The sequence below is a fragment of the Oryctolagus cuniculus genome, chromosome 18, assembly GCF_051225735.1.
Source record: "Oryctolagus cuniculus isolate XC-2025 breed Fujian yellow rabbit chromosome 18, ASM5122573v1, whole genome shotgun sequence".
NCBI lineage: Eukaryota > Metazoa > Chordata > Mammalia > Lagomorpha > Leporidae > Oryctolagus > Oryctolagus cuniculus.
Window position 1 is genome coordinate 42,415,034 of NC_142884.1, and position 23,340 is coordinate 42,438,373.

The following is a 23,340-nucleotide window of genomic DNA, read 5'->3' on the forward strand; positions in this document are numbered from 1 at the left end:
CCCTCTCTCTGTAACTCTGCCTTTCAAATAAATGAATAAATATTTAACAAATAAATAATAGGGTAAGTAAATAAATGGAGAAGACAGGACAGCTGTTCCTTTCAGAATTACAATTAATCAAGATGTAATAAAACTCACAAGATACTTATTAATTACAAAGAGAAAAATAGTAATTCACAGTGAAGCAACCTGGCAGGTACCATTTCCCCAGAGGAATCAGGATTAAAATCACCAGTAATAAGACATTTCACCAACCAGCACTCTGACCCCAGAATCAGCTAAGGCATTCAGATCTGGCTGAGAAGCCCATGAGAGCAGTTCAGGCATGTAAAGCCAAGACCTTGTGGGCAAAAATGATCTACATGAAGGATCTCTGTGAGTGAGATCCCAGTGGAAAGAAGGGACCATCAAAGAAAGAAGTGCTTTTGTCTGAAGGGAGAAGAGAACTTCCACTTTGCTTATGGCCTTGTTCAAATACTGATGGAGTTTGTGGACTCAAAAGGCTTCCATAGCCTTGGCAGCTCATGACAAGAGCCTCGGGTGATCACTGACGTCATAAATAAGAGTGTCAGTTGTTAAATCAACAACAGGAGTCACTGTGCACTTGATCCCCAGGTAGGGCCTCTGTCCTTAATGTGCTATACTATGTGAATTAACGGTATAACTGGTACTCAAACAGTACTTTATACTTTGTGTGTCTGTGTGGGTGCAAACTGTGGAAATCTTTACGTAGTATAGAGTTGGTCTTTGCATATAATTAAAAACAAATCTTAATGAAGAATGCGATGGGAGGGGGCGCAGGAGTGGGGGTGGGAGGGCAGGTGAGGGGGGAAGAACCGGTATATTCCTAAAGCTGTACCTATGAAATTTGTATTCATTAAATAAAAGCTTTGTTAAAAAAATAAAACGAGACATTTCACGAGCACATCACAAGGCCGCAACATCCCTTTCTGTAGCATTTGAGCCAAAAACGCACAGCCCTGACCTAATCATGCGAAATATCAGACAAACCTACAGAATCACTGCTCAAGGGTCTAAGGGTGAGTTCTAGGATTAGATGACGTTAATTTCCTGGTTTTGATCTTTGAACCGGCTAACAGCGGACGTGCGGTGAAAGGGAATTCTTCAGTTTATTTCTGTAACTCTGCAAACATTCCAGTAAAACCCACTCAAACTCGATCGTCCCTCTGTACACGCTCCGGTAGCCCGGAGCGGCCCAGACCGAGCGGGGCGGAGTCTGAGGCGGCGGCGCGCAGGCTTCCCAGCGGGCCGCGGGGCGCGCCTCGCGAAGCGGCGGCGATTGGGCCCGGGGGCGGGCCGTAGCGCGGGCCGGAAGCGGCGGCGCGCCGCGGCGGGGAGGCTCTCCGAGGTGGCGGGGCCGGACGCACAGAGCCCTGTGTCCCGCTCCTCTGACAGCCACCGGAGCGGACTGCCGTCGCCATGTCGTCGGTGAGCCCCATCCAGATCCCCAGCCCCCTCCCGCTGCTGCTGACCCACGAGGGCGTCTTGCTGCCCGGTTCCACCATCCGCACCAGCGTGGACTCGGCCCGCAACCTGCAGCTGGTGCGGAGCCGCCTGCTCAAGGGCACGTCGTTGCAGAGTACCATCCTGGGCGTCATCCCCAACACGCCCGACCCGGCCAGCGACACGCAGGACCTGCCGCCGCTGCACAGGTAGGCCGGGCAGCCCTGGGGGCGGCGGGGACCTGGCCGCGGGGCTCTGGGCGGCTTTCGCGGCTTGGCGGTGACCCTGCGGTCTCCGCGCGTGAAGAACCGGGATGCCGTGTAGCTGCCGGCTGACGGTTCGGGAGATAATTGGCGCTCTAGTGCCTGACACCTGCAGGAAAGCACCTGCCTCTGCTGCTGATGCGGTGCCAGTCCCGCTGTCCTCCGGCTTCAGGCGCCGGCTCTCCCCTCTGCCTGGTCTCTCCCTTTTTTCTTTCCCTGCCTGCTTTTCCCCGTATTTGGCTTTCTCGGCCTCCTGCGGCCTCCTTCCGGTGCCATCCCGAAACCGCACCAGCGGGCCCATTAACTTTTGGCTGTCTGCTCCACACTCCCTGCCACTCTTTCTCTCCTCTTCCTAGTGCTTCTCTTTTCCTTCTTTAAAGGGCCGCTCCTGCTGGCAGTTGCCCTGGTCTCCCTTTCTGGAACATTCCTGGCGTCTCACCTCTGCTCCTTCTCTCCTTTCTGAACATTGCTTCGCCTGGGCCTCGGGCTTACTGCTGTGCCCTGTGCCATGGCCCCAGGTGTGTGACCCTGGGTGAGATTTAACCTGTGGGTGTCTCTTCCTTCATCTGCAGTCTGGACAGTCACAGCATTCATTTTGTCCAGTGTATCATGAGAATTAAACAATGTGTGAGGTCTGCTTTGCACCCCGCTCTGTCCGGTTTTGTCAGGTGCATACAGCCACAGGAGAGCCCTAGAAATGCGGCAGGTCCAAGCTGAGCGGCTGGAGTGGCCCGTTGTCAACACTGTGCTGGGTCTGCCCAGAGTGTTCGCACTGGAAGTCCTGTGTCCCAGGAATTCTCTCAGTCCCAGGCGAACTGGGGCAGTCTGCTACTCCAGCTGCCATCTGGGAGTGTACAGCACACACTGTGTAAAAATGTTCTGTTCATCAGTAAATTCTACAGGGAATTTACTTGGGTTAAATAAATTAACAATTCACCCGCTTTTCCTTTATAACGAGGCTACCAGAAAAGCAGACGTGCCCCACGTTATGTTGTTGCTGACAACGCTGGTATATAGGATGCTCTGAGCCAGTGTTGTCGTCACACTCACCACCCCAGCCCCTGCCTCCTGTGTAGCAGAGCTATTCCTCCTCCTGCAGTCACCCTGCTTTTTAAAATCAGGCATTCCTTGGGGCAGCGTCATGGCACAGCCGGTTAAGCCGCTGCTTGAGATGCTGGCATCCCATATGGCCACCAGTTCGTGCCCTGGCTGCTCCACCTCCAATCCAGCTCTCTGCTATAGCCTGGAAAAGCAGTGGAAGATGGCCCAAGTACTTGGGCCCTTGCCACCCACATTAGAGACCTGGAAGAAGCTCCTGGCTTCAACCTGGCCCAGCGCTGGCCATTGGCGGCCATATAGGGAGTGAACCAGTGGATGGAAAACCTCTCTCTTTCCTTCTCTCCCACTCTGTAGCTCTGACTTTCAAAAATAAAGAAATAACTCCTAAAAAAGAAAGAAAGAAAAAAATTTCCGTATTCCTGACTGCATGATTTCAGGAGAGTTAAAAGGGCCTTATTTTAACTCAAAATCTTGTGACTGTGCTTTTCTTTGGGGAGTGGAGGTAGGGTTTGTCCATAGCTTTCTTCGGATTTTTGCAAGTTCATGGTAACTCCTTAAAAAACAACCACCAGGGGCCAGTGCTGTGGTGTAGTTGGCTACACCTCCGCCTGCTGTGGCATCCCCTGTGGGCTCCGGTTCAAGTGCCGGCTTTCCTCTTGATTCAGCTCTTTGTTGATGGCCTGGGAAAGCAGCGGAGGGCGGCCCAAGTGCTTGGGTCCCTATACCCGCATGGGAGAAGGAAGCTCCTGGCTTCAGATGGGCCTAGCTCATGCCATGGCAGCCATTTGGCGAGTGAACCAGCAGATGGAAGACCTTTCTCTGTGTCTGTTCCTCTCTGAGTAGCTCTACCTCTCAAATAAATAAGTAAAATCTTAAAAAACAAACAAACAAACAAACAAACACTAGCCCTCCCCACCAAGTCCAGTATTCATGTGGGAAAAAGCTGGTTTTTCTCAACGTGGCAAACGTGCCTGCTCGCATCTGGTCTGCTTTGGGCATTGCCCGCGTGGAGCTGGGTGCTCCTCGGGTGTCCTTACTCTTACAGATGCCGTATGGGTTCTGGCCTCCCTGCATGTGACAGACCCAGTTATTTCCCCCAAAGTTTTTTGCTGTCAGTGCCCATTTGCCTGTTGAAGGCAAGGGGGCTGCTTGTGATTAACACTTAAAAAAAAATCCTCTGGGACAGTAGGTCTTAAAAGTAGATTTAGTTGTATTTTAGGTTTGGGTTCTGTTTGTTGGCATTCTGGCAAGGTGTTGTGAAGTTTGAAATTTTCATGTTAATCATCTTAATCCCTCCAAACAACAAGAATTAACTTCTTTCCCCCAGAAGTCATCACTGATACTCAGGCACTGCATAACCTGTGTTTCTGATGTTAGTATTGTTGCCTTTGTTTTAAATGAATAACCAGGTTAAAATTTAGTTGCTTAAATTAGGAAGCATACATTGAAAAGTCTTCATAGAGTTCTGGCACTCTAAGAATCCACTGGAGCATCCGGGTACCCTAGAAATAGTGTTTGCTCTTTGAAAAGTCTGTAGCAGGAGTGCACTATAATTCCTTGGTAATGGAGTCCAAAGTCTTTTTTCCCTATCGTGGCCTTCAAGATGCTCTTTACTTAAAACAAGAACAGAACTGTAATAGTACAAGTACTGAGTTATCCGTAGCATACGTCTGTTTCGATTCCCAAGTCTGTCCCTCCCCGTTTACCTGCTTTTCCTGTTGGTAGCTGCACAGTAGAGGTGAGGGACTGTGCTCCTGTTGCTCGCTCCCTTCACACCATCCCGGTGACACTGGCCGTGGTCTTCAAGGAGCGGTGGATGTTGACTCACTGTGCCACACACTGGTGTGCATGAGCGTGGCAGCCTTCTTAAAGCGAGGGCTCTTAATTGTCCCTGCAGCGTGGAACTTGGCTCCCATGCCAGCGCAGGACACCTGCACCTCTTTGCTGAGTTGTTTCCAGTGGCTCCTGAGTGACCCATTGTTTTCTTAGTGAAAATGGATAATAATTTAGCGGTGTGTGTACAATATCCTTTTGTGCATTTCAAGATGGTCACCCAGTCCTTCAGCCTTAGCTTTTTGAGGCCACACGACTTCATTTCCTCATACTGGCAATTTCTCAATCTCTCTTTGTTTGCTGCCTTTCTGCTTCCTCTATGAGAATCCAAATCAGTTCCACCAGCATTTTTCTAACAAAATATTAATTCTGTATATGTAGCAGATGAAAAGTTTCATAATTTGGACCAGGTCTTTGTCCATGCGTTACTCCTGTTGTATCTGTTGGCATTTTTAGACATTCAAGAGATAGTACCTGATGAAAGTAAAATTCTTAATCTTTTGTATTATCAAGTATATAATGATAGTTTCACTTAGATTTTCCTAAATCTTCCTTTTTATCTTCTTTGTGAAGAAAGTCTCTATAACTTAAGTTTTTCAGAAGGGGTGAGAAGCAGAATGTGTAGATGAGATGTAGAGTGTGGGGCCCTCCTGACAGGTTCCTGCCTGGTTTCTAGACCATCACTGAATATGATGATCAACTACTCCAGAAGATAGACTGTGACACAAGACAAAGCTCGGAGGATGTCTTAGGGGCTCCTTTGCAGATGTGGATAGTTGTTTTGTTTCCTGAGCTTCCAAAGTGGTGCATCTCTTCCTTACACGCCCTTGAGATGCAAATGTTATACATTAGTAGTAACCGTGCTTCTTAGCTTCTCAGCTATCTAGAAGCTATGTTGATAAGTGTTTATTTCTATGCTTGTAACAGGTACAAATTCACACTAGCCATTGTGGTGGCAAGAGAAAAATGTGTCACAAAACGTAATTCAGGAACCCTGTTGCAATCTGTTAACTCTCCCTGGGTAAATAGTCTTTCCCGTATTGAATCTCAGTTAGTTACTTGTAATAAGGAGGTGATGCTGCTTTTCTCCTAGAGACAGATGGAAGTGTATAATGAAATAATGAAAAGCCTTTTGTGGCTGTGAAATGTGCTAGAACTGTTTTACTGTCCTCCAAACTGGCAGTTCTAAATGTAGATTCCACACACAGCAGTGGAGAGAAGTAGGGAGGGCCTGTCTTTCTTCACTGTGGGCAGAGCTGAGCTAGTGTCTTCAAGGAAAGGAATTGTGAGACAGGATTCCCAGAAAAACTCAGGGCTTTACAGCTTAAGAGAAGAAAAGTTTGGCAGATGGACCCGATTTACATAATATCCTCATTTCTCGTGCTGCCACTTCTGGATTTATCTACCGCTGCACTTGGTGGTTCTCAGATACTTTTGGACTTTTATATTATCTAAGTCAGTTTCCAAATTACACAAATCATACCCATTGTAGACCTTGTTTGGATTTAAGTAATATTTTACAAACTCTGAAGGTAGATCCCAGTTAGGACTTTCAGAAATTCTTTGAACTATACAACCAATATCACAGTAATCAGGATGTAGGTTTACAGAGCTACTAAGAGAAAGACAGCACCCTTTTGGATGTTTAAATTTGTGGCTGTTGCAAATCAAAATGTAGCTTTTTGGTCATACCTAATGTATGTATAATAAAAGAGCTAGAATATTTAGAAAGATGACTAATAATATAAAACTATGTGCCACAGAAGGAAAGTGTTAGATTAATTGAATATTTTGTTTACTTCTAGTTTATATGTAAAACCTGGAGCCTAGTATACAGTGCAACTTACCTAAAGTTATAGTCAAAAGTGCCTTTTTCACAGTGCTTTTCACCCAGAAAGTCTTTCACCAGATACATTGTTTCTGGCCAGCTGTAATTTCACAGGTCAGGGTATATTTAGCCGGCGCCGCGGCTCACTAGGCTAATCCTCCGCCTTGTGGCGCCGGCACACCGGGTTCTAGTCCCGGTCGGGGCGCCAGATTCTGTCCTGGTTGCCCCTCTTCCAGCCCAGCTCTCTGCTGTGGCCAGGGAGTGCAGTGGAGGATGGCTCAAGTACTTGGGCCCTGCACCCCATGGGAGACCAGGATAAGTACCTGGCTCCTGCCATCGGATCAGCGCGGTGCGCCAGCCACAGCGCACCGGCCACGGCGGCCATTGGAGGGTGAACCAACGGCAAAGGAAGACCTTTCTCTCTGTCTCTCGCTCTCACTGTCCACTCTGCCTGTCAAAAAAAAAAAAAAAAAAAAAAAAAGGTATATTTAATCAATTGTAAGTGAATTCAAGTAAGAACCAAATAGCACATTTAAAATCTTTACACACGAGGTTTTCAAACTTTCATGGGAAATGTGTGGTGTAAAATTACTGTACATGGATTTCAAACTTATGTGCACCAAAGTAAACTTTGGTTTTCCACCAACTCTCTCAGGTACACTGGTGTATTACTTCTCAGGAGAGGCATCGTGTTCATCCAGCTTAATCTGTTTAGTTGGAACATCTCTATTTCAATGTTAGCAGAAGTATTTTATTGCTTTGTGAGAAAACTCATTTTCAATGTCTCCTTTTATCAGTGACAAAGCCCAAATAATTCAATTTATCTCCCAATCTGGAGGCTCTAATCTGTCTCATCTCTGATTTCTTCATGGTTTTGTTTTGCAAACCCCTTAGGCCCAGGATCCGGTTTCTTGTGTGCAGATGTTTCTGTGTACAAACAGAGCTATGAACTCTCTGGGCACTGTGCAAACATGGCCCCTGTCATCTGCAGTGAGTTATAGACTCAGCTGGTCTCTGTTCAGTGTAGGCATTGCTAACTTTCTCAGGAAGTCTGAGTTGGTTTATAGGGAGTAGAAACCATAACCCAGTGTTGATGAGTGACTGAAGAAAAGCAGCCACAACACAGCTTGATCAAAATAATAGATAATTGTCAAATAAACCGTTTTGCATTTTTATAGTATGTGATGGCTTTTCTCCTCACCCAATTATACTCCTAATTATTTGGCTGAAGTCATTATTTAAATCAGTTTTTATCTCTATACACACGCTAGAACTGAAAAGGTGGTAAGAAAGATGGTCATAACTTAAAATGAGCTGAGTTGTAGAAGGAAGCCAAAGGTTATATGAAATCCACAGATTGAATAATTTATAACAAAGTAATTTAAGAATTCACTGAAATAGGAGCCAGCGCTGTGGCATGGGCTAGGCTGCTCCGTGTAACACCAGCATCTCATATCGTAGCGCTGGTTCGAGTCCTGGATGCTCTGCTTCTGATCCAGCTTTCTGCAGTGTGCTTGCGAAGGCAATGGAGGATGGTCCAGGTACTTGGGCTCCTGCCACCCATGTGGGAGGCTCAGCTGGGGCTCCTGACTTCAGCCTAGTCCAGGCTTGGCTGTTGCGGCCATTTGGGGAGTGAACCAATAGATGGAAGACTGATCAATCGATCTCCCGCTCTCTCTCCCTCTCTCTCTCTCCATCTCTCTTTGTCAATTTGCCTTTGAAATGAATCGGTCTTTCAAAAGAAAAAAAAGTTTCCTCTGATACCACATTGCATATTTGTATGTGATTTAGTGTGTTTGAGATGAGTGAGTGCGGCATTCTTAGATGACCATTTCCCTAGGGTATTGAAGCCCTGGTCACTTTAATGTTAGTTTCTTTTCTGAAATTATTGCCCTTTTTATGGTTGAGGCAAGAACATGTTATTTTATTTTGGGATCTGGAAGCATTTCCTGAATGTTTATCTTTGTGCTGAGACTTAAATAAAACATTTTCAACTGTTATGAGGTGAGGTGATTACCACTTGACACAAGGTTTGTAGTTTGAGATGTAGGTCTTTGTCTAGCTCTCCTCACTCCGTTGACAGTGTATGGTCTATAATATCTAGCCCCAACTTTAATGCTAAGGGCGTATTAATTCCCAGATCATGATGGCAGTTTGTGAAAAGGTGGATATGTAGAAGTTTTACTGATGAATTATATAATTGGTTTACTGTTAGTAGCAAAAATTGGTATTGGAATGGATTTCTTGGATCAATTTATGTTATTTGTATTTAGATCTATTTAAAATGCTAATATTTACTCTGGTGCAAGATTACTTTGTTCCTGCTTGTCAAAATTTATTCAAACTATAATTTTTAACTACTTTTTCTCTTACATTTTATACTTTAAGTAATCCAAATGTTTGGGAGTTCTTAATTTTCAAAAGAGGAGTTAATTTCAGTGAGGTCCTATGCCTTGCCTGGTAGCTGCTGGTGGTGACTTAACAGACCATGTACTGGGCACTACACTCAACAGAAACAGTTCAGTTACACTGTAGCTTTCCTTATTTTTAATGAGTTTCTTGGAAAAGCCTACTCTGTAGTGTCTGTTCTACCATAGGATGGTAACACCAGTGTTTTGTATGTTTTTCAGGATTGGGACAGCTGCACTGGCAATTCAAGTTGTGGGCAGCAACTGGCCCAAGCCACATTACACTTTGCTGATTACAGGGCTGTGCCGCTTCCAAATTGTCCAGGTCTTAAAAGAGAAGCCGTACCCCATTGCTGAAGTGGAGCAGCTGGACCGCCTCGAGGAGTTTCCCAGCACCTATAAAGCAAGGGAGGAGCTGGGGGAGCTGTCAGAGCAGTTTTACAAATATGCAGTACAAGTGAGTGGCTTGTATTGTTCTCCTTAAAACTCTTTTTTTCTTTGGTGCCTTTGCTGGCCTACAATATGATGTATTTGTGAATAGCAAAATTTTAGGGCAGCATACATTTAAATGATTTAACAGTATTTTATACTATATTAATTTTAATTTTTTTTTTTTTGGTCTGGGGTTGTATCCTAATCATTCCTGGACATATTAGGCAGTTCATTCTGAAGTTTTTCTAATGCATATTTCTAGAGCTTTCTGTGTAACTTCCAGTGTCTCCACACCAGAGAGTTAATGATTTAATGCATTTCTTGTGAAAGTATTAGACATTTAATATTATAATACTTCACAGAAGCCATTTGCCACTAAAATGTCCAAATTATATTATTATATTGTTTCAACAATAAAAGACAACATTGTGCCTGGCAGTAACTGGAAGATTAAGCCTGGCAGACTGATTGTGGACTCATTTAACCAGGGTTAAAAAATTAAGGAGTTGGGCTGCAGGGAGGGTTGCAGCTGTAGGCATGCCTTGCTTGTTTGACTCTTTCCTTCTGGGTCTGAGGTTTTCCGTCACCACTCCATGGAACAGAAAGCTCTTCTCTCCACCTTGTTTTGTTTCAGACCTTATGAAACCTTTTCAAATTGTATTATAAAGTATAGCCACCTGTTTTTCTGTTGATATAATTCACTGACTATAACCAGATCTGTGAGTATCAGATGGTGTCAGAAGATCTGGATTATGAACAACCACTGATCATTGGAAAGTGTGTGGGGCCAGTGTTCACAGCCTATGGTATTTGGACTGGATGGGTCATTTGAAGTGACACACTTCTGGTGTGGTGAACAACAAGAGCAAAGTGGAGATTTGGAGCTGTAACTTTGGTAGGGGCTGAAAGGAGAACTTGCTCTGAAGACACTTCAGTTGGAGAGCTGGAGCCAGCGCATGTACTATTGGGGAGTGAAGGAGGTGGGGGCAGGGAGAACTGCTTTTCCTTGCTGCGGGTCTTCATGCTTCCATCAGATGCATCTCCTCAGCGCCTCCCACTTTGCGTTTGAATCTACAGAAGCTTTTGAGATGTGTAAGATTTTTTAAGGACACTAAAATATTGTAAAAGGGAAGTAAATCACTATGAATTTTGCTTCATACATCTAATAACTTTCCTGAATAGACTTTCACTAGCCTCAGAATTGATCACCTTCTGGTTAACCCAACCTGTTCACTGAGCTTTCTTAAAAAGCAATAACAACAACAGCAAAAGAACCAGTTTGGGGCATGCCTTTCTTTTGAGAAAAGGACTTCAGTGGCTGTAAGATAAAATTCAACTGCTTGGTGTAACCCGAAGCCCCTTTGCTGCTTACACTAGCCTTATCTAGCCTTGTCTTCCCCCAGCTCCGGTTCCTCTGCTGACACCTTGGTTCTAGCCACACTGATTGTCAGACAGCTTCACATACAGTTTTCCTGCCTCTGCTTTGCCTTCTGTTTCTCTGCTGTGACTGTTCTTCCTTCTTCAAATTTGATTTACATAGACTGTTAGTGCTCTTTTCTCAGTGCCCTCACCACAGGCCTATGTATGTGTACACATGTAGATCTATGTTTACACATATGTATACACTCATGTATTTGTGTGTGAGTTTTTTTTACATTTCATTCTGATTGACGGTTTGAATGTAACTCTTTTCCTTCATGTCCTGTGAATTACCTGGACTGTATTAATAAGTGATCTTTAAAACCAACACTTGAGACCCAAACATTAAACCCATTTGGAAATCAGATTTTTTTAAATACACAAATAATGCCAGATTTCATTTAAAAGACTTTTTTTCCCCCTTCTAGTTGGTTGAAATGTTGGACATGTCTGTCCCTGCAGTTGCTAAATTGAGACGTCTTTTAGATAGTCTTCCAAGGGAAGCTCTGCCAGACATTCTGACGTCAATTATCCGAACAAGCAACAAAGAGAAGCTCCAGGTACAGTGTCCCTTTCCTTTTTTTTTTTTTTAAGATTTATTTTTATTTATTTGAAAGGTAAAGTTACAGAGAGAGAGGGAGGGACAGAGAGAGGGATTTTCCATCTGCTGGGTCATTCCCCCAATGGTCGTAATGGCTGGGCTGTGTCAGGCCGAGGCCAGGAGACTGGAGCTTCTTCTGCGTCTCCCACATGGGTACAGGGGCCCAACCATTTGGGCCATTTTCCTCTGCTTTCCCAGGTGCATTAGCAGGGAGCTGGATTGGAAGTGGAGCAGCTGGGACTCAAACCAGCACCCTTATGGGATGCTGGCATCGCAGGCAATGACTTAACCCCCATGCCACAACGTTGGCCCCCAGTGTATGCTTCTTGAATGCCAAATTGCTTTGTCATATTTTATTTATAAATTTTTATAAACTTTTATGTATTCAGTTATTTTAAAGACAGATAGACACAGGTACACAGAAAGGGAGAGGCAGAGATCTCCCATCTACTGATTCACTCCCTTTATCCGGGGCCAGGATGAAGCCAGGAGCCTAGAACTCAGTGTGAGGTCTCTCACTAGGGTGGCAGGGACACAAGTGCTTGGGCCATCTCCTGTTGCCTTCCAGGGTACATATTAGCAGGAAGCTGAAATCAGGGACTCAAACCTAAGCGTTAGGATATAGGACACAGGTATCCTAAATAACCTAAGCCAAATACCTGCCCCCACTTTCTATTTAGATCAAGATAATCAGTAGTTAAAATTTGACCTTCAGAAAAGTAGGCAAGGGGTAGATGTTGTCATGCAGTGGGTCAAGCTGTGCTTGGGATACATGCATTCCTGCTAGTTCAGGTTCTGGCTTCTAACCCTTCCGATGTATCTTCCTGCTAATGTGCCCTCGAGGCAGCAGCTGATGGCCCAAGTACTTGGATTCCTGCCACCCATGTGGGAGACCTGAGTGGGGTTCCTGACTCCTGGCATCTGCCTGGCCCTTGCTTTTTTAGACATTAGGGGAGTGAAACAGTGGGTGGACAGTTTCTCTCTCTCTCTCTCTCTCTGTTTCAAATAAATAAACAAATCTGTTTTTTAAAAAAGGAAGAAGTTAAAAGCTTACATTTAAATTGATTTTAAAGTTGTTTTAGATTTTATTTGTAGAAGCAGTTTTTTGTTTAAATAGTTAGTACTAGCAGTTTGTGAATTTATGGAAAAAGTTAAATCATAATTTTGCAAGGTAAATATTAAACTTAATATGTAAAAATGCTTTGTTGCACCATTTTCTAAACAGGTGGGGCCGTGACCTTCCCCTTGTGTGGGGGCCTGCTGTATTAGAATCTGCATGTTCTGTGTAATATAAATAACTTCAAGGGTGCATTATCTATGATTTTCAGTTCCTGTTTATTTAAAATGAGATGATTTTTAAAGAAAAATAATCCAAATATGGAATTCTAGATTTGCGTGACTTAATCCCCAGACTATTATGTTTTCTTGCATAGTTTTTTTTATAGTAGCTTTTATGCCATCTGTCTTAGTGAATTTGTTTATCCTCATTGAAGCACCCCTTTTATGAGTTTATTTAATAGTTGGAGTCAGTGGTTATAGTTGGCAAGTACAACTGATACAACGGGTTGGGTATAGACACAGGCGTGCTGTCTGAGGGTGGACTGGGTTGCTGCGGAGACCCCTGTTACAAGCATGGCCGTTAGCATGGGTGTCGCACTGAGGGGGTGGGGAGCCACAGTTACTCCAGGAGTCACTGCAGGGGGTTGATTGAGTGTGCTTCTAGTCTCCAAATTGAATATTTTGAACCTAGAATTTGCTTACACTAATATGTAAGTGCATTCCAGGCTTTAAGAGAAGAATTCCCAGGAAGAGTGGACATCAGCTCTGTGGCTTTTGCTCTTGGAACAAAAAAAAACAAAGTCCTTTATTCATGGTTTGTGAAGGGGCCTGTTCACTGCCAACAAACTTGCTGATGAATGTAGTCCGGTTGCTTGTGTTAGTCGTAGGAAAGCTGTGAGCTCTGATAGGAACTGCTTTCTGTGTGTTCTTTCTCACACAGTTTCAGTCATGCCCCGCTGGCTGTCTTGGAGCACGTTTCTGAGAGAGTGCCCTTAACTGACTGCTGTGCCCTTAGATCTTAGATGCCGTGAGCCTGGAGGAGCGGTTCAAGATGACTATCCCACTGCTCGTCAGGCAGATCGAAGGCCTGAAGCTGCTGCAGAAAACCAGAAAACCCAAGCAAGACGACGACAAGCGGGTACAGAGTGCTTTTAATCCATTTATTCAGGTTTCTGTGGAGTGAGATTCAGTTCTTGATAAAAATTAAATGAAGAAAAAAAAGCTCATTATCTTTTATCACTCTAGTTAGTGCTGAAATTTGGCGTTTCCCTCCAGCCCTATTCCCCGCCTGGAGGTTCTCTGTCCTCCCCGCACCTGAGCACCCCTGCTGAAAGCATGGGACAATTTTCTCACTGTAGAACTTGTTTTGTTAATGATCCGAAGGGATATTTATTGAGCATTTCCTAAGAAGGCTAAGTGTTGTGCCATGGTTTGGCTGACATTTTTAAAATGTTAACTTGAAAATGGTTCAGTTTTCATTCCATTACTCTTTTCCTGTCTTGTAAGCTTAGAGTTGTCCATCCTCTATTGACCTGATAAAGGTCCACTTTCCCTTTAGTTTTCCCATAGTTGAGTTTTTTGGAAGGCACTTACCTCTTTATTTATTTATTTATTTTTATTTTTGTTAGTGTAAAGAGAACAAATTTCATGTATTTCATGGGTACAGGTCTGAGGAGATGCCCTTACTTCCCTCCCTCCCCTCTCTCTCCCTCAGTCCCCTTCCTTCCTTCCTTCCTTTTGCTTTTTCTACTTTTCACTTGTTGAATATTATGGCACGTAACTCTTTAACCCATATGCTAGTCACTTTGCTCTGTTAAGGAGGTGAAGATAGCAGTTGCATTTGTCCCTGTATAGCATATTTTTGACTAGCTTCATTTACTAAGTAATTCTTCTCTTGTCCGTTGCCGTTCGTAGTGTTTATCTTTGTGATCAGGTCTGTCTGAGGTCTCCTTGGAGCTGCCAGGTGAGGCGATCGTTTCTGTCTGGGCAGAGGTGAGATCAGGCAGATCCTGGTTGTGGACAGGACCTCTGTAGCCTAGTGGAGATCCAGATCCCTGCCTGACATAGAAGGCTTAGAGTCAGCTTAGCCAGTCCACGGTCATCGCACAAAAGAGAGTCCATCGGAGAGGAAGGGGAGCAGATGCAGGACTCCTCCTCGTGGGGTGGGAGGAGGCACAGTAGGCTGAGGAGGGGGGAGGTGCAGTCATCCCCAGGCTGGGTGTGGTATTCCAGCCCACCATGCTGCGTAAAACCAGCTCCAGAAATCTGAATTATTTTTGCCTTGAGATCATATCAGGGACTCAGTTATTCATTTTGCGTGGAAAGACAAGCTCATGCACACTGCATTGAGAGACCCAGTAGATTACAGCTTGTCATCAGTAAAGGATCACCAATGTTGGAAGAGAAAGTTGTTCAGAAGTGCTCGAGAAAGTGACCAAACAAGAAGTGATTATTTTAAAATGTAGAAATTGGAGGGAAATACTTAGAATTTATCTAAAACCATCTGCTTGTTATCTCCTTGACTGATTTTTGAAAATGCTATTTTAACAGTCAGAGGACATGCATTAAAAAGAGCTTTTGTCACAACAGTGAAATCACTGATATACTAAAGAGATTTTCATTTTCAATTTTCTACTTTAAAATACTAATTCTATCTACTAATGTGTAAGAATAAAAGTGCTATATACAGTATTTATGGTTTTTGTAAAATACATTTTTATTGACTGCCTTATGATTTAAACTTTTTCTATCTGAACATATTAAATAGAAATTCCACAGGTTAAGAAAATTAATTTCTGGAAGCTTTGAAATTGACAACTAGTGCAACTGGTCCAGTAAGGTTTGGGGTTGATTCATGAGTTGAGAATATGTAGTGTAGTGTTTTTTGTTTGTTTTTTGTTTTTCGTTTTTTTTGACAGGCAGAGTGGACAGTGAGAGAGAGAGACAGAGAGAAAGGTCTTCCTTTGCCATTGGTTCACCCTGCAATGGCTGCCGTGGCCAGCGCTCTGCGGCCGGCGCACCGCGCTGATCCGGTGGCAGGAACCAGGTACTTATCCTGGTCTCCCATGGGGTGCAGGGCCCAAGCACTTGGGCCATCCTCCACTGCACTCCCTGGCCACAGCAGAGAGCTGGCCTGGAAGAGGGGCAACCAGGACAGAATCTGGCACCCCAACCGGGACTAGAACCTGGTGTGCCGGCACCACAAGGCGGAGGATTAGCCTAGTGAGCCACGGCGCCGGCCCCGTAGTGTAGTTTTAAATAGGGTCGAGAGGTCATAGTGACACAGAACATTGCCTTGGCGTAGAAGACAGTGTTGGATTTTAAGGGACAATTTCAGCACCTTGGACCAAGGAGCCAGAGCTTTACTGAATACTGGAGTTGATGAGGAAGGGGAAGAGGTGGTTAGGCCACTGTCTGGAGAAGCAGAAGCCAGCAGAAGTCACAAGAAGGAAGGTCAGTGGTGTGATAGTGAGCTGGAAGGAGCCTGACGAGAGATGAAGTGCTGTGAAAGGAGGAAGACTTCTCTGTGTTGAAGACAGAATAGAGCCAGTGGTAGAAAGGTTGGAGATGCCAAAGAGAAATTTTGTAATGTCAGAAGTAAAAAGAATCTATCCAGCCACCAAATGGTAACTAATAGTGTGTATCAAGAAATTAGTGGCTGGGGCCAGCATTGTGGCACAGTGGGTGAAGCTACAGCCTGTGACACCAGCATCACATATGGGCACTGGTTTGAGTCCCAGCTGATCCACTTCCTATTCTGCTCTCTGCTCATGGCCTGGGAAAAACAGTGGAAGATGGCCCAAGTGTCTGGCTTCTGGCTGCAGTCTAGCCCAGCCCTGACAGTTGCTGCCATCTGGGGTGTGAACCAGAGAATAGAACATATCTCTCTCTCTCTCTCTTTCTTTCTTTCTAACTCTGCCCTCTGCCCATCAAATAGCATAAACAAACCTTAAAAAAAAAAAAAAAAAAAAAAAGTAGTGACTATCATGGTAGCTCAAAGGAAGGTAGGTGTTTTAATTATTTTTAGTACCAGTTCCTTGAATTTTTTTTTTCTCATGCAAATGTTACTGAAAATTAAGCCCACCTTATGTTGGTCTACTTATAAAATTCTGCTACCTCTTTGTTCTGAGCTTGAATAACTAAAGATGAACACTGTAGCTATGAAAAAGTGTATTCAGCATCAATTGTAACTTTGTGGATAGGTGGGTACTTCATGTCCAATTTATTTTGATGTGATTTTGCTCTTCTGCTTTCTGCTTTAGGTGGTGGCAATACGCCCTATTAGGAGGATTACACACATCCCAGGTACTTTAGAAGATGAGGACGAGGATGAGGACAATGATGATATTGTCATGCTAGAGAAAAAGATACGAACATCCAGTATGCCAGAGCAGGCCCATAAAGTCTGCGTCAAAGAGATAAAAAGGCAAGTTATAGAGGGCTTTCATTAGTTAGTGCTTTCATTTTGCTTAGTAGTGGTAAAATTTTGGTCATGAAAATTTGATCACAAACTGGAAACTGAGTCATCTGTTTCATATTCTCTGATCTTAATATTTGCATAGCTAAATCTTTTATGGCTTGCCTAATTCTCGCCTTCTTTGTTCTGTGGAATGTGTTCCTTTCCTTCTCTATTCCTCAACCAGAATCTAATTCTTAAAACATTCTTAGTACTTTTAAATTAATAACACTTTCAGTAACCTTTTTCTCAAATACTGAAGATAAGTGATCCAGTTCTTCTGCCTGCAGTGGGCTATCAGATGTTCTAATGCTGGGGGCCAGTGCTGTGGCAAGCCACCTCCTGCAGTGTCGGCATCCCATATGGGCGCCGATTTGAGTCTCCACTGCTCCACTTCCAATCCAGCTCCCTGCTACTGAGCCTGGGAAAGCAGTGGAGGGTGGCCCAAGTGCTTGGGCCCCTGCACCCACATGGCAGACCTGAAAGAAGTTCCTGGCTTCAGCTTGGCCCAGCCCTGGCTGTTGCGACCATTTGGGGAGTGAACCAGCAGATGGAAGACCTCTCTCCCTCTGTCTCTTCCTCTCTCTCTCTATAAATCGGCCTTTCAAATAAATAAAATAAATCTTTAAAAAAAAGTTATAAGTCTTGTGACTGCCTTTTCATTGTGTAAAAAAATGGATCATACTTTGTTTAGACATGTTTGTTCACTGTGTTCTTTACATATCACTGTTTAATTCTTTGGATTTAAACTCCAGAGGGGAGGCATTATGGATTTCTTTTTGTACAAAGTATAGATAAATCTGAATGACCGAACAGGATGTATGGATTGATTGTATTTTCTGAACAACCTCAGGGATAAATTCAAAGCCATTTTTTCCTTTGCATACTTTTGACTTTAGAACTGTATTGCATATATTAGTAAATTATGATGAATCTGCTTGCATGGTTAATAGTTTGACTTCCTGAGGTTCACAGTTAAGAGCATCAGGAAATGTTTATTTATATTTATTTATGTTTATTTTTGAGGGACAGAGGAGAGAGTGAGTGAACATTCTCCCATCTGCTGGTTCACTCCCCAGATGGCCATCATGTCCAGGCCCAAGTCAGGTCTGCCCCGTGAATGGTAGGAAGCTAATTATTTGAGCCATTATGGCTGCCTCCCAGGGTCTCCGTTAGTAGGAAGTTGGAGTTAGGAGCTGGAACTTGTAATCAAAACCAGGTATTTCTATGTGGTATAAAGGTGTATTAATGCTTGTCTTAACTTTTAAACCAAATGCCCACTCCAAGGAGTATTTTATGCTAATTCTGACATTGGTTAGTAAATGTAGAATATTTGTTATGTGCAGAACACTTCGTTAAGCAGTGCCTTGTATTATAGAAGTTGCATTTTTTATGACATATCTGATGTTAGTTTGCTTTTAGGACCAGACCTCATCTCTGATACAAAAATATGTAATAATTATGTTATGCATAGTTAGGCACCTGAATCTTACTGTGGTAAGTAAATCAGCAGATGTGTGTTAACTTGAGATCCTCTCTCTGCGTCTCCCACTTCCCCAGTTTGTAGTTATCTTTATTATAACAAAATAAATGCATTACAAGCAAAATAAATATATTATAAAACCAAGTAGACTTTTTATTAATCAGATGTTTCAAAGCTTTTTCAGATTTATTTAACCAAATAGGAGCTAACTTCAAGAAGCTTGTGGCAATTGCATGGATTTCACATTTTTTACACCAAAATGAACATCATTTAATTCCATTTTCCATGAACTTTTTGAAGTACCTTGTATGCATAATATATCTAGCTAAGAAAGGAAGATGTATTTAATTATTCTGTTACAGAATGTGTGTTCTTTACCACATTTGCTGTGTACTTTTTCTCCACAGGCTCAAAAAAATGCCTCAGTCAATGCCAGAATATGCTCTAACTAGAAATTATTTGGAACTTATGGTGGAACTTCCTTGGAATAAAAGTACTACTGGTGAGCCAACAAAATCACACCTTTTTGCAGTCAAATTGTCACTCAGAAAGGTCATATAAATTCTCATTTCAAATTTTATATTGATTATCTTACAGTTACATTAGTTTTTAGTAATAGTTTTAAAAATCATTTTATTGAGGTATTACTGGCATATGAACATATGTACATATTTAATGATTACAATACAATGAGTTTTACACTCCAGAAGCTGTCTCCACCATGAGGGTCATGAACACCTCCCATCACCTTCCACACCTTTTATTGTTATTAATGACTTTTTTGTTTGTGCAGTGTTGCTGGTGGTAAGATATACTTAAGATATACGCTGAAAATGCAAAACACTATTGTTAGCTATAGACAGTATGCAATATAGTACTTCTCCATAGCTTATTTACCTTGTGTAAATCTCTTTTTATAATCTCTCCATTTCTTTCAGTCCCTGGAAGCCATTATTCTGTTTCTTTTTCTTCTTCTTCTTTTTTTTTTTTTTTTTTTTTTTATTTGACAGGTAGAGTTATAGACAGTGAGAGAGAGACAGAGAGAAAGGTCTTCCTTCTGTTGGTTCACTCCCCTAATGGCCGCCAAGGCCGGCGCTGCACCAATCCGAAACCAGGAGCCCAGTACTTCGTCCCGATCTCCCATGCGGGTGCAGGGACCCAAGCACTTGGGTCATCTTCCTCTGCCCTCCCGGCCACAGCAGAGAGCTGGACTGGAAGAGGAGCAACTGGGACTAGTACCCAGTACCCCAACCGGGACTAGAACCCCGGGTGCCAGCCCTGCAGGTGGAGGATTAGCCAAGTGAGCCATGATGCCGGCCTTTTTTTTTTTTTTTTTTTTTTTTTAAGATTTATTTATTTATTTGAAAGAGTTACACAGAGAGAGTAGAGGCAGAGAGAGAGATCTTCCGTCCGTTGGTTCACTCCCCAAATGGCCGCAATGGATGAAGCTGCGCCGCTCTGAAGCCAGGAGCCAGAAGCTTCTTCGGGTCTCCCACGAGGGTACAGGGGCCCAAGCACTTGGGCCATCTTCTACTGCTTTCCCAGGCCATAGCAGAGAGCTGGATGGGAAGAGGGGCAGCTGGGACTAGAACCGGCGCCCATATGGGATCCCGGCACATCAGGCCAGGTTGTTAACCCACTGCGCCACAGCGCCAGCCCTCTGTTTTCTTCTATATCAGTTTGACTGTTTTACATTCGACTATAAGTGAAAACATACCCTATGTGTCTTTCTGTGTCTGGCTTATTTTATTTAGCATAATACCCTCACCCACGTTGTCACAAAGTACAAGCTGCATAATACACACACACACACCCCACACATTTTCGTTATTCATTTGTCAGCAGACATTGAGGTTGTATCCATTCTTGGCTGTTGCTAATAATGCTGTAGTGGACATGGGAGTTCATGTATCTTTTTGAGATCCTGATTTCAATTCTTTCAGCCTTATACACTGAAGTGGAATTGCCAGATCATATGGTAAGTCTCATTTTAATTTTTAAAAAGTTTGTGTGTTTATTTGAAAGACAGACACACACAGAGAGAGACAGACTTCTCCCATCCTTTGCTTAACTCTGATGCCAGGAGTCAGGAACTCAATCCAGGTCTTCCACATAGGTGGCAGGGACTCATCCACTTGAGCCATTACCTGCTGCCAGGGTATATGTTAGCAGGAAGCTGGAATCAGGGGCAGAGATTGGCCTTGAACCCACGCACTGTGATATAGGATACAGATGTCCCAAGTGACAACTACTATGCCAGATGTCTCTATGCCTCTATTTTAAATTTTTTGATTAATCTTCATGTTGTTGAAAATTGAGCTGTTCCAGGGCTGGCATTATGGCATGGCAGGTACAGCCATTGCCTGACTCCTGTATCCCCTATGGGTACCGGTTCCTGTCCCGGCTGCTCCGTTTCCGATCTAGCTTCCTGCTGATGCCCTAGAAAAAGCAATGAAAAATGGCCCAGTTGTTTGGGTCCTTGCCACCTGTGTGGGAGACTCACATGAAGCTCCTGGCTCCTGGCTTCACCCTGGGCCAGCCTTGGCCATCACATCTATCTGGGGAGTCAACCAGCAGATCTGATATCTCTCTCTATATATGTAACTCTTTCAAAATAAATAAATAAATAAATAAATATTTTTTAAAAAATAAAATGGACTGTGCCAATTTGCATTCCAACAGCCAGTGTATAAGGGTTTTGTTTTCCACATCCTCACCATCACTTGTTATCCTTTCTTTATGTAATCACAGCCATCATAATGGTGGTTTAGTTTTGGTTTGCATTTCTGTGATGATTATGATGTTGAGTACCCCTTCTTACAGCTGTTGGCCATCTGTGTGTCTTCATTGCAGAAATCTCTAATTAGGTCCTTTGCTCATTTTTCACTTGAACTAAGTGATTTCTTGCTATTGAGTTGTATATTCCTTGTATTTTGAATATTAACACCTTGTCAGAAATGAAATTTGCAAATTTTTTACATTTAAAAAAATGCTAGAGATTTTAAAAATGTTTGTCCTAAGATAACTATTTATGCCCCACAGAAAATGTGCCACACATACCAGGTTTCATGATGTTAAATTTGAGTATTAAAAAAAAAAAAATGTGGCCGGTGCTGTGGCTCACTAGGCTAATCCTCCACCTGCGGCGCCAGCATACCGGGTTCTAGTCCTGGTTGGGTGCCAGATTCTGTCCCGGTTGCTCCTCTTCCAGGCCAGCTCTCTGCTGTGGCACAGGAGTGCAGTGGAGGATGGCTCAAGTCTTTGGGCCCGGCACCCGCATGGGAGACCAGGAGAAGCACCTGGCTCCTGGCTTCGGATCAGCGTGGTGTGCCGGCTGCAGCGGCCATTGGGGGGTGAACCAATGGCAAAGGAAGACCTTTCTCTCTGTCTCTCTCTCTCACTGTCCACTCTGCCTGTCAAAAAAAAAAAAAAAAAAAAGCCTATTAACCTACAGAGGACCATTGTGAATGTTTATATAATCTGAAAGAGGGCCCAGGATGAAGCATATTTGTGTTAAATTATGTGGGGTAAAGTATTCGGGTTAAAAATAGCCCCCACCCCCATCTGGATAGAACCGTTCAGTGTGCTTAGTAATGCATATAGCTAGTTGCTATGATGTGATTGGATAAAAAGATAGTCTGTATCTTTTAACTGCAGAGTTGAGGCCATTTACATACAAGGTGACTATTGATAAGTAACAACTTGTCCATAACAACATGTCCATTTTCCGTAAATATTCCTATTGTTTACTTTGGATTTCCTTTGTACTTTTAATAGGAGAATTTTTGTCTTCACCTTCTTTCATAATGATGACTATGTTTCTGTGTGTAGTATATCCTTAAGCATCTTTTGTAATGCTGGACATATTCTTTCAATTTCTGTTTGTTATAAAAGGTCTTTATATTACCTTCATTCATAAATGCGAACTTTGCAGAGTTCAGTATTCTAGATTAACATTTTTTTCTCTTAAGACTTGGAATATTTCTCGCCATTCTCTACTAGCCTGTAGGGTTCCAATGAGAAGTCAGCTGTGAGTCTAATTGGAGATCCACTGGAAGTAATCTGACATTTCTCTCGTGCACACTTTTTTTTAAAAGATTTATTTATTTAATTAAAAGTCAGAGTTACACAGAGAGAAGGAGAGGCAGAGAGAGAGAGAGAGAGAGAGAGAGAGAGGTTTTCCATCTGTTGGTTCACTCAGTTGGCCGCAACAGCCAGAACTGCGTTGATCCCAAGCCAGGAGCTTCTTCCAGGTCTCCCACGGAGTATACAGGGGCCCAAGGCATTGGGCCAGCTTGTACTGCTTTCCCAGGCCATAACAGAGAGCTGGATTGGAAGTAGAGCAGCCAGGACTTTAACTGGCACCCATATGGGATGCCAGCACTATGGGCAGCAGCTTTACCCGCTACGCCATAGCACCAGCCCCTCTCATGCACATTTTAGAATCTTTTCTATATGTTTTACTGTGGAAAATTTGACTATAATGTGTCATGGTTAAGATCTTTTCTGGTCATGTCTATTAGGAGTTCTAGAGTTTCTTGTGCTTGGATATCCCTTTCTTTCTCCAAATTAGGGAAGTTTCCTATAATTATTTCACTGAAAAGGCTTTCTAATTCTTTCTCTCTTTCCACACTTTGAGGAACTCTTAAGACCGTATGTGGGGGTCATTTGATAGTATACCATGTATCTCCAACACAGTTTTTTTAGTTTTCTGATTTCTTCTGTTTTTTGGTCTGACTGTAAAATTTCCAGACATTTGTCATCTAACTTGAATATTCTTTCTTCTGCCGCACCAATTTTGTTGTTAAGGCTTTCCATTGCATTTTTAATTTGTTCTATTGAATTCTTCATTTCCAGTATTTTGTTTTGATCTCCCTTTAAAATCTCAATTTCATGAGAAAAATTTTCTTTCATGCCATGTCTGGATTCCTTTAGTTTGTAGATTTGCTTCTGATTGCTTCTAATTAATCTTACTATCAATTTTTTGAATTCTGTTTCTAGCATTTCTTCAGTGCCTTCATTTTCATATTCTAGT

General features: G+C 43.1%; 2 protein-coding genes across 7 annotated transcripts in view; one reads left to right on the forward strand and one right to left on the reverse strand.

Annotated features, from left to right (window-relative positions):
• The window catches only part of ABCC11 (ATP binding cassette subfamily C member 11), an 88,550-nt gene extending 83,921 nt beyond the window's left edge, over positions 1–4,629 (reverse strand). For all 5 annotated transcript variants that reach the window (XM_089319355.1, XM_089319352.1, XM_089319353.1 and 2 more), the window contains exon 1: positions 4,493–4,629. The gene's annotated coding sequence lies outside the window, so the exon portion shown is untranslated. The remainder of the gene's footprint in view (positions 1–4,492) is intronic.
• LONP2 (lon peptidase 2, peroxisomal) overlaps positions 1,328–23,340 on the forward strand; it is a 107,762-nt gene continuing 85,749 nt past the window's right edge. For both annotated transcript variants that reach the window (XR_016224841.1, XM_002721344.6), the window contains exons 1-6: positions 1,328–1,673; positions 9,078–9,312; positions 11,135–11,266; positions 13,382–13,504; positions 16,629–16,792; positions 18,713–18,807. Coding sequence is in view for 1 of the 2 variants with exons in the window: in XM_002721344.6 (XP_002721390.3) it covers positions 1,441–1,673; positions 9,078–9,312; positions 11,135–11,266; positions 13,382–13,504; positions 16,629–16,792; positions 18,713–18,807 (982 nt within the window). In the remaining variant the exon portion in view is untranslated. The remainder of the gene's footprint in view (positions 1,674–9,077; positions 9,313–11,134; positions 11,267–13,381; positions 13,505–16,628; positions 16,793–18,712; positions 18,808–23,340) is intronic.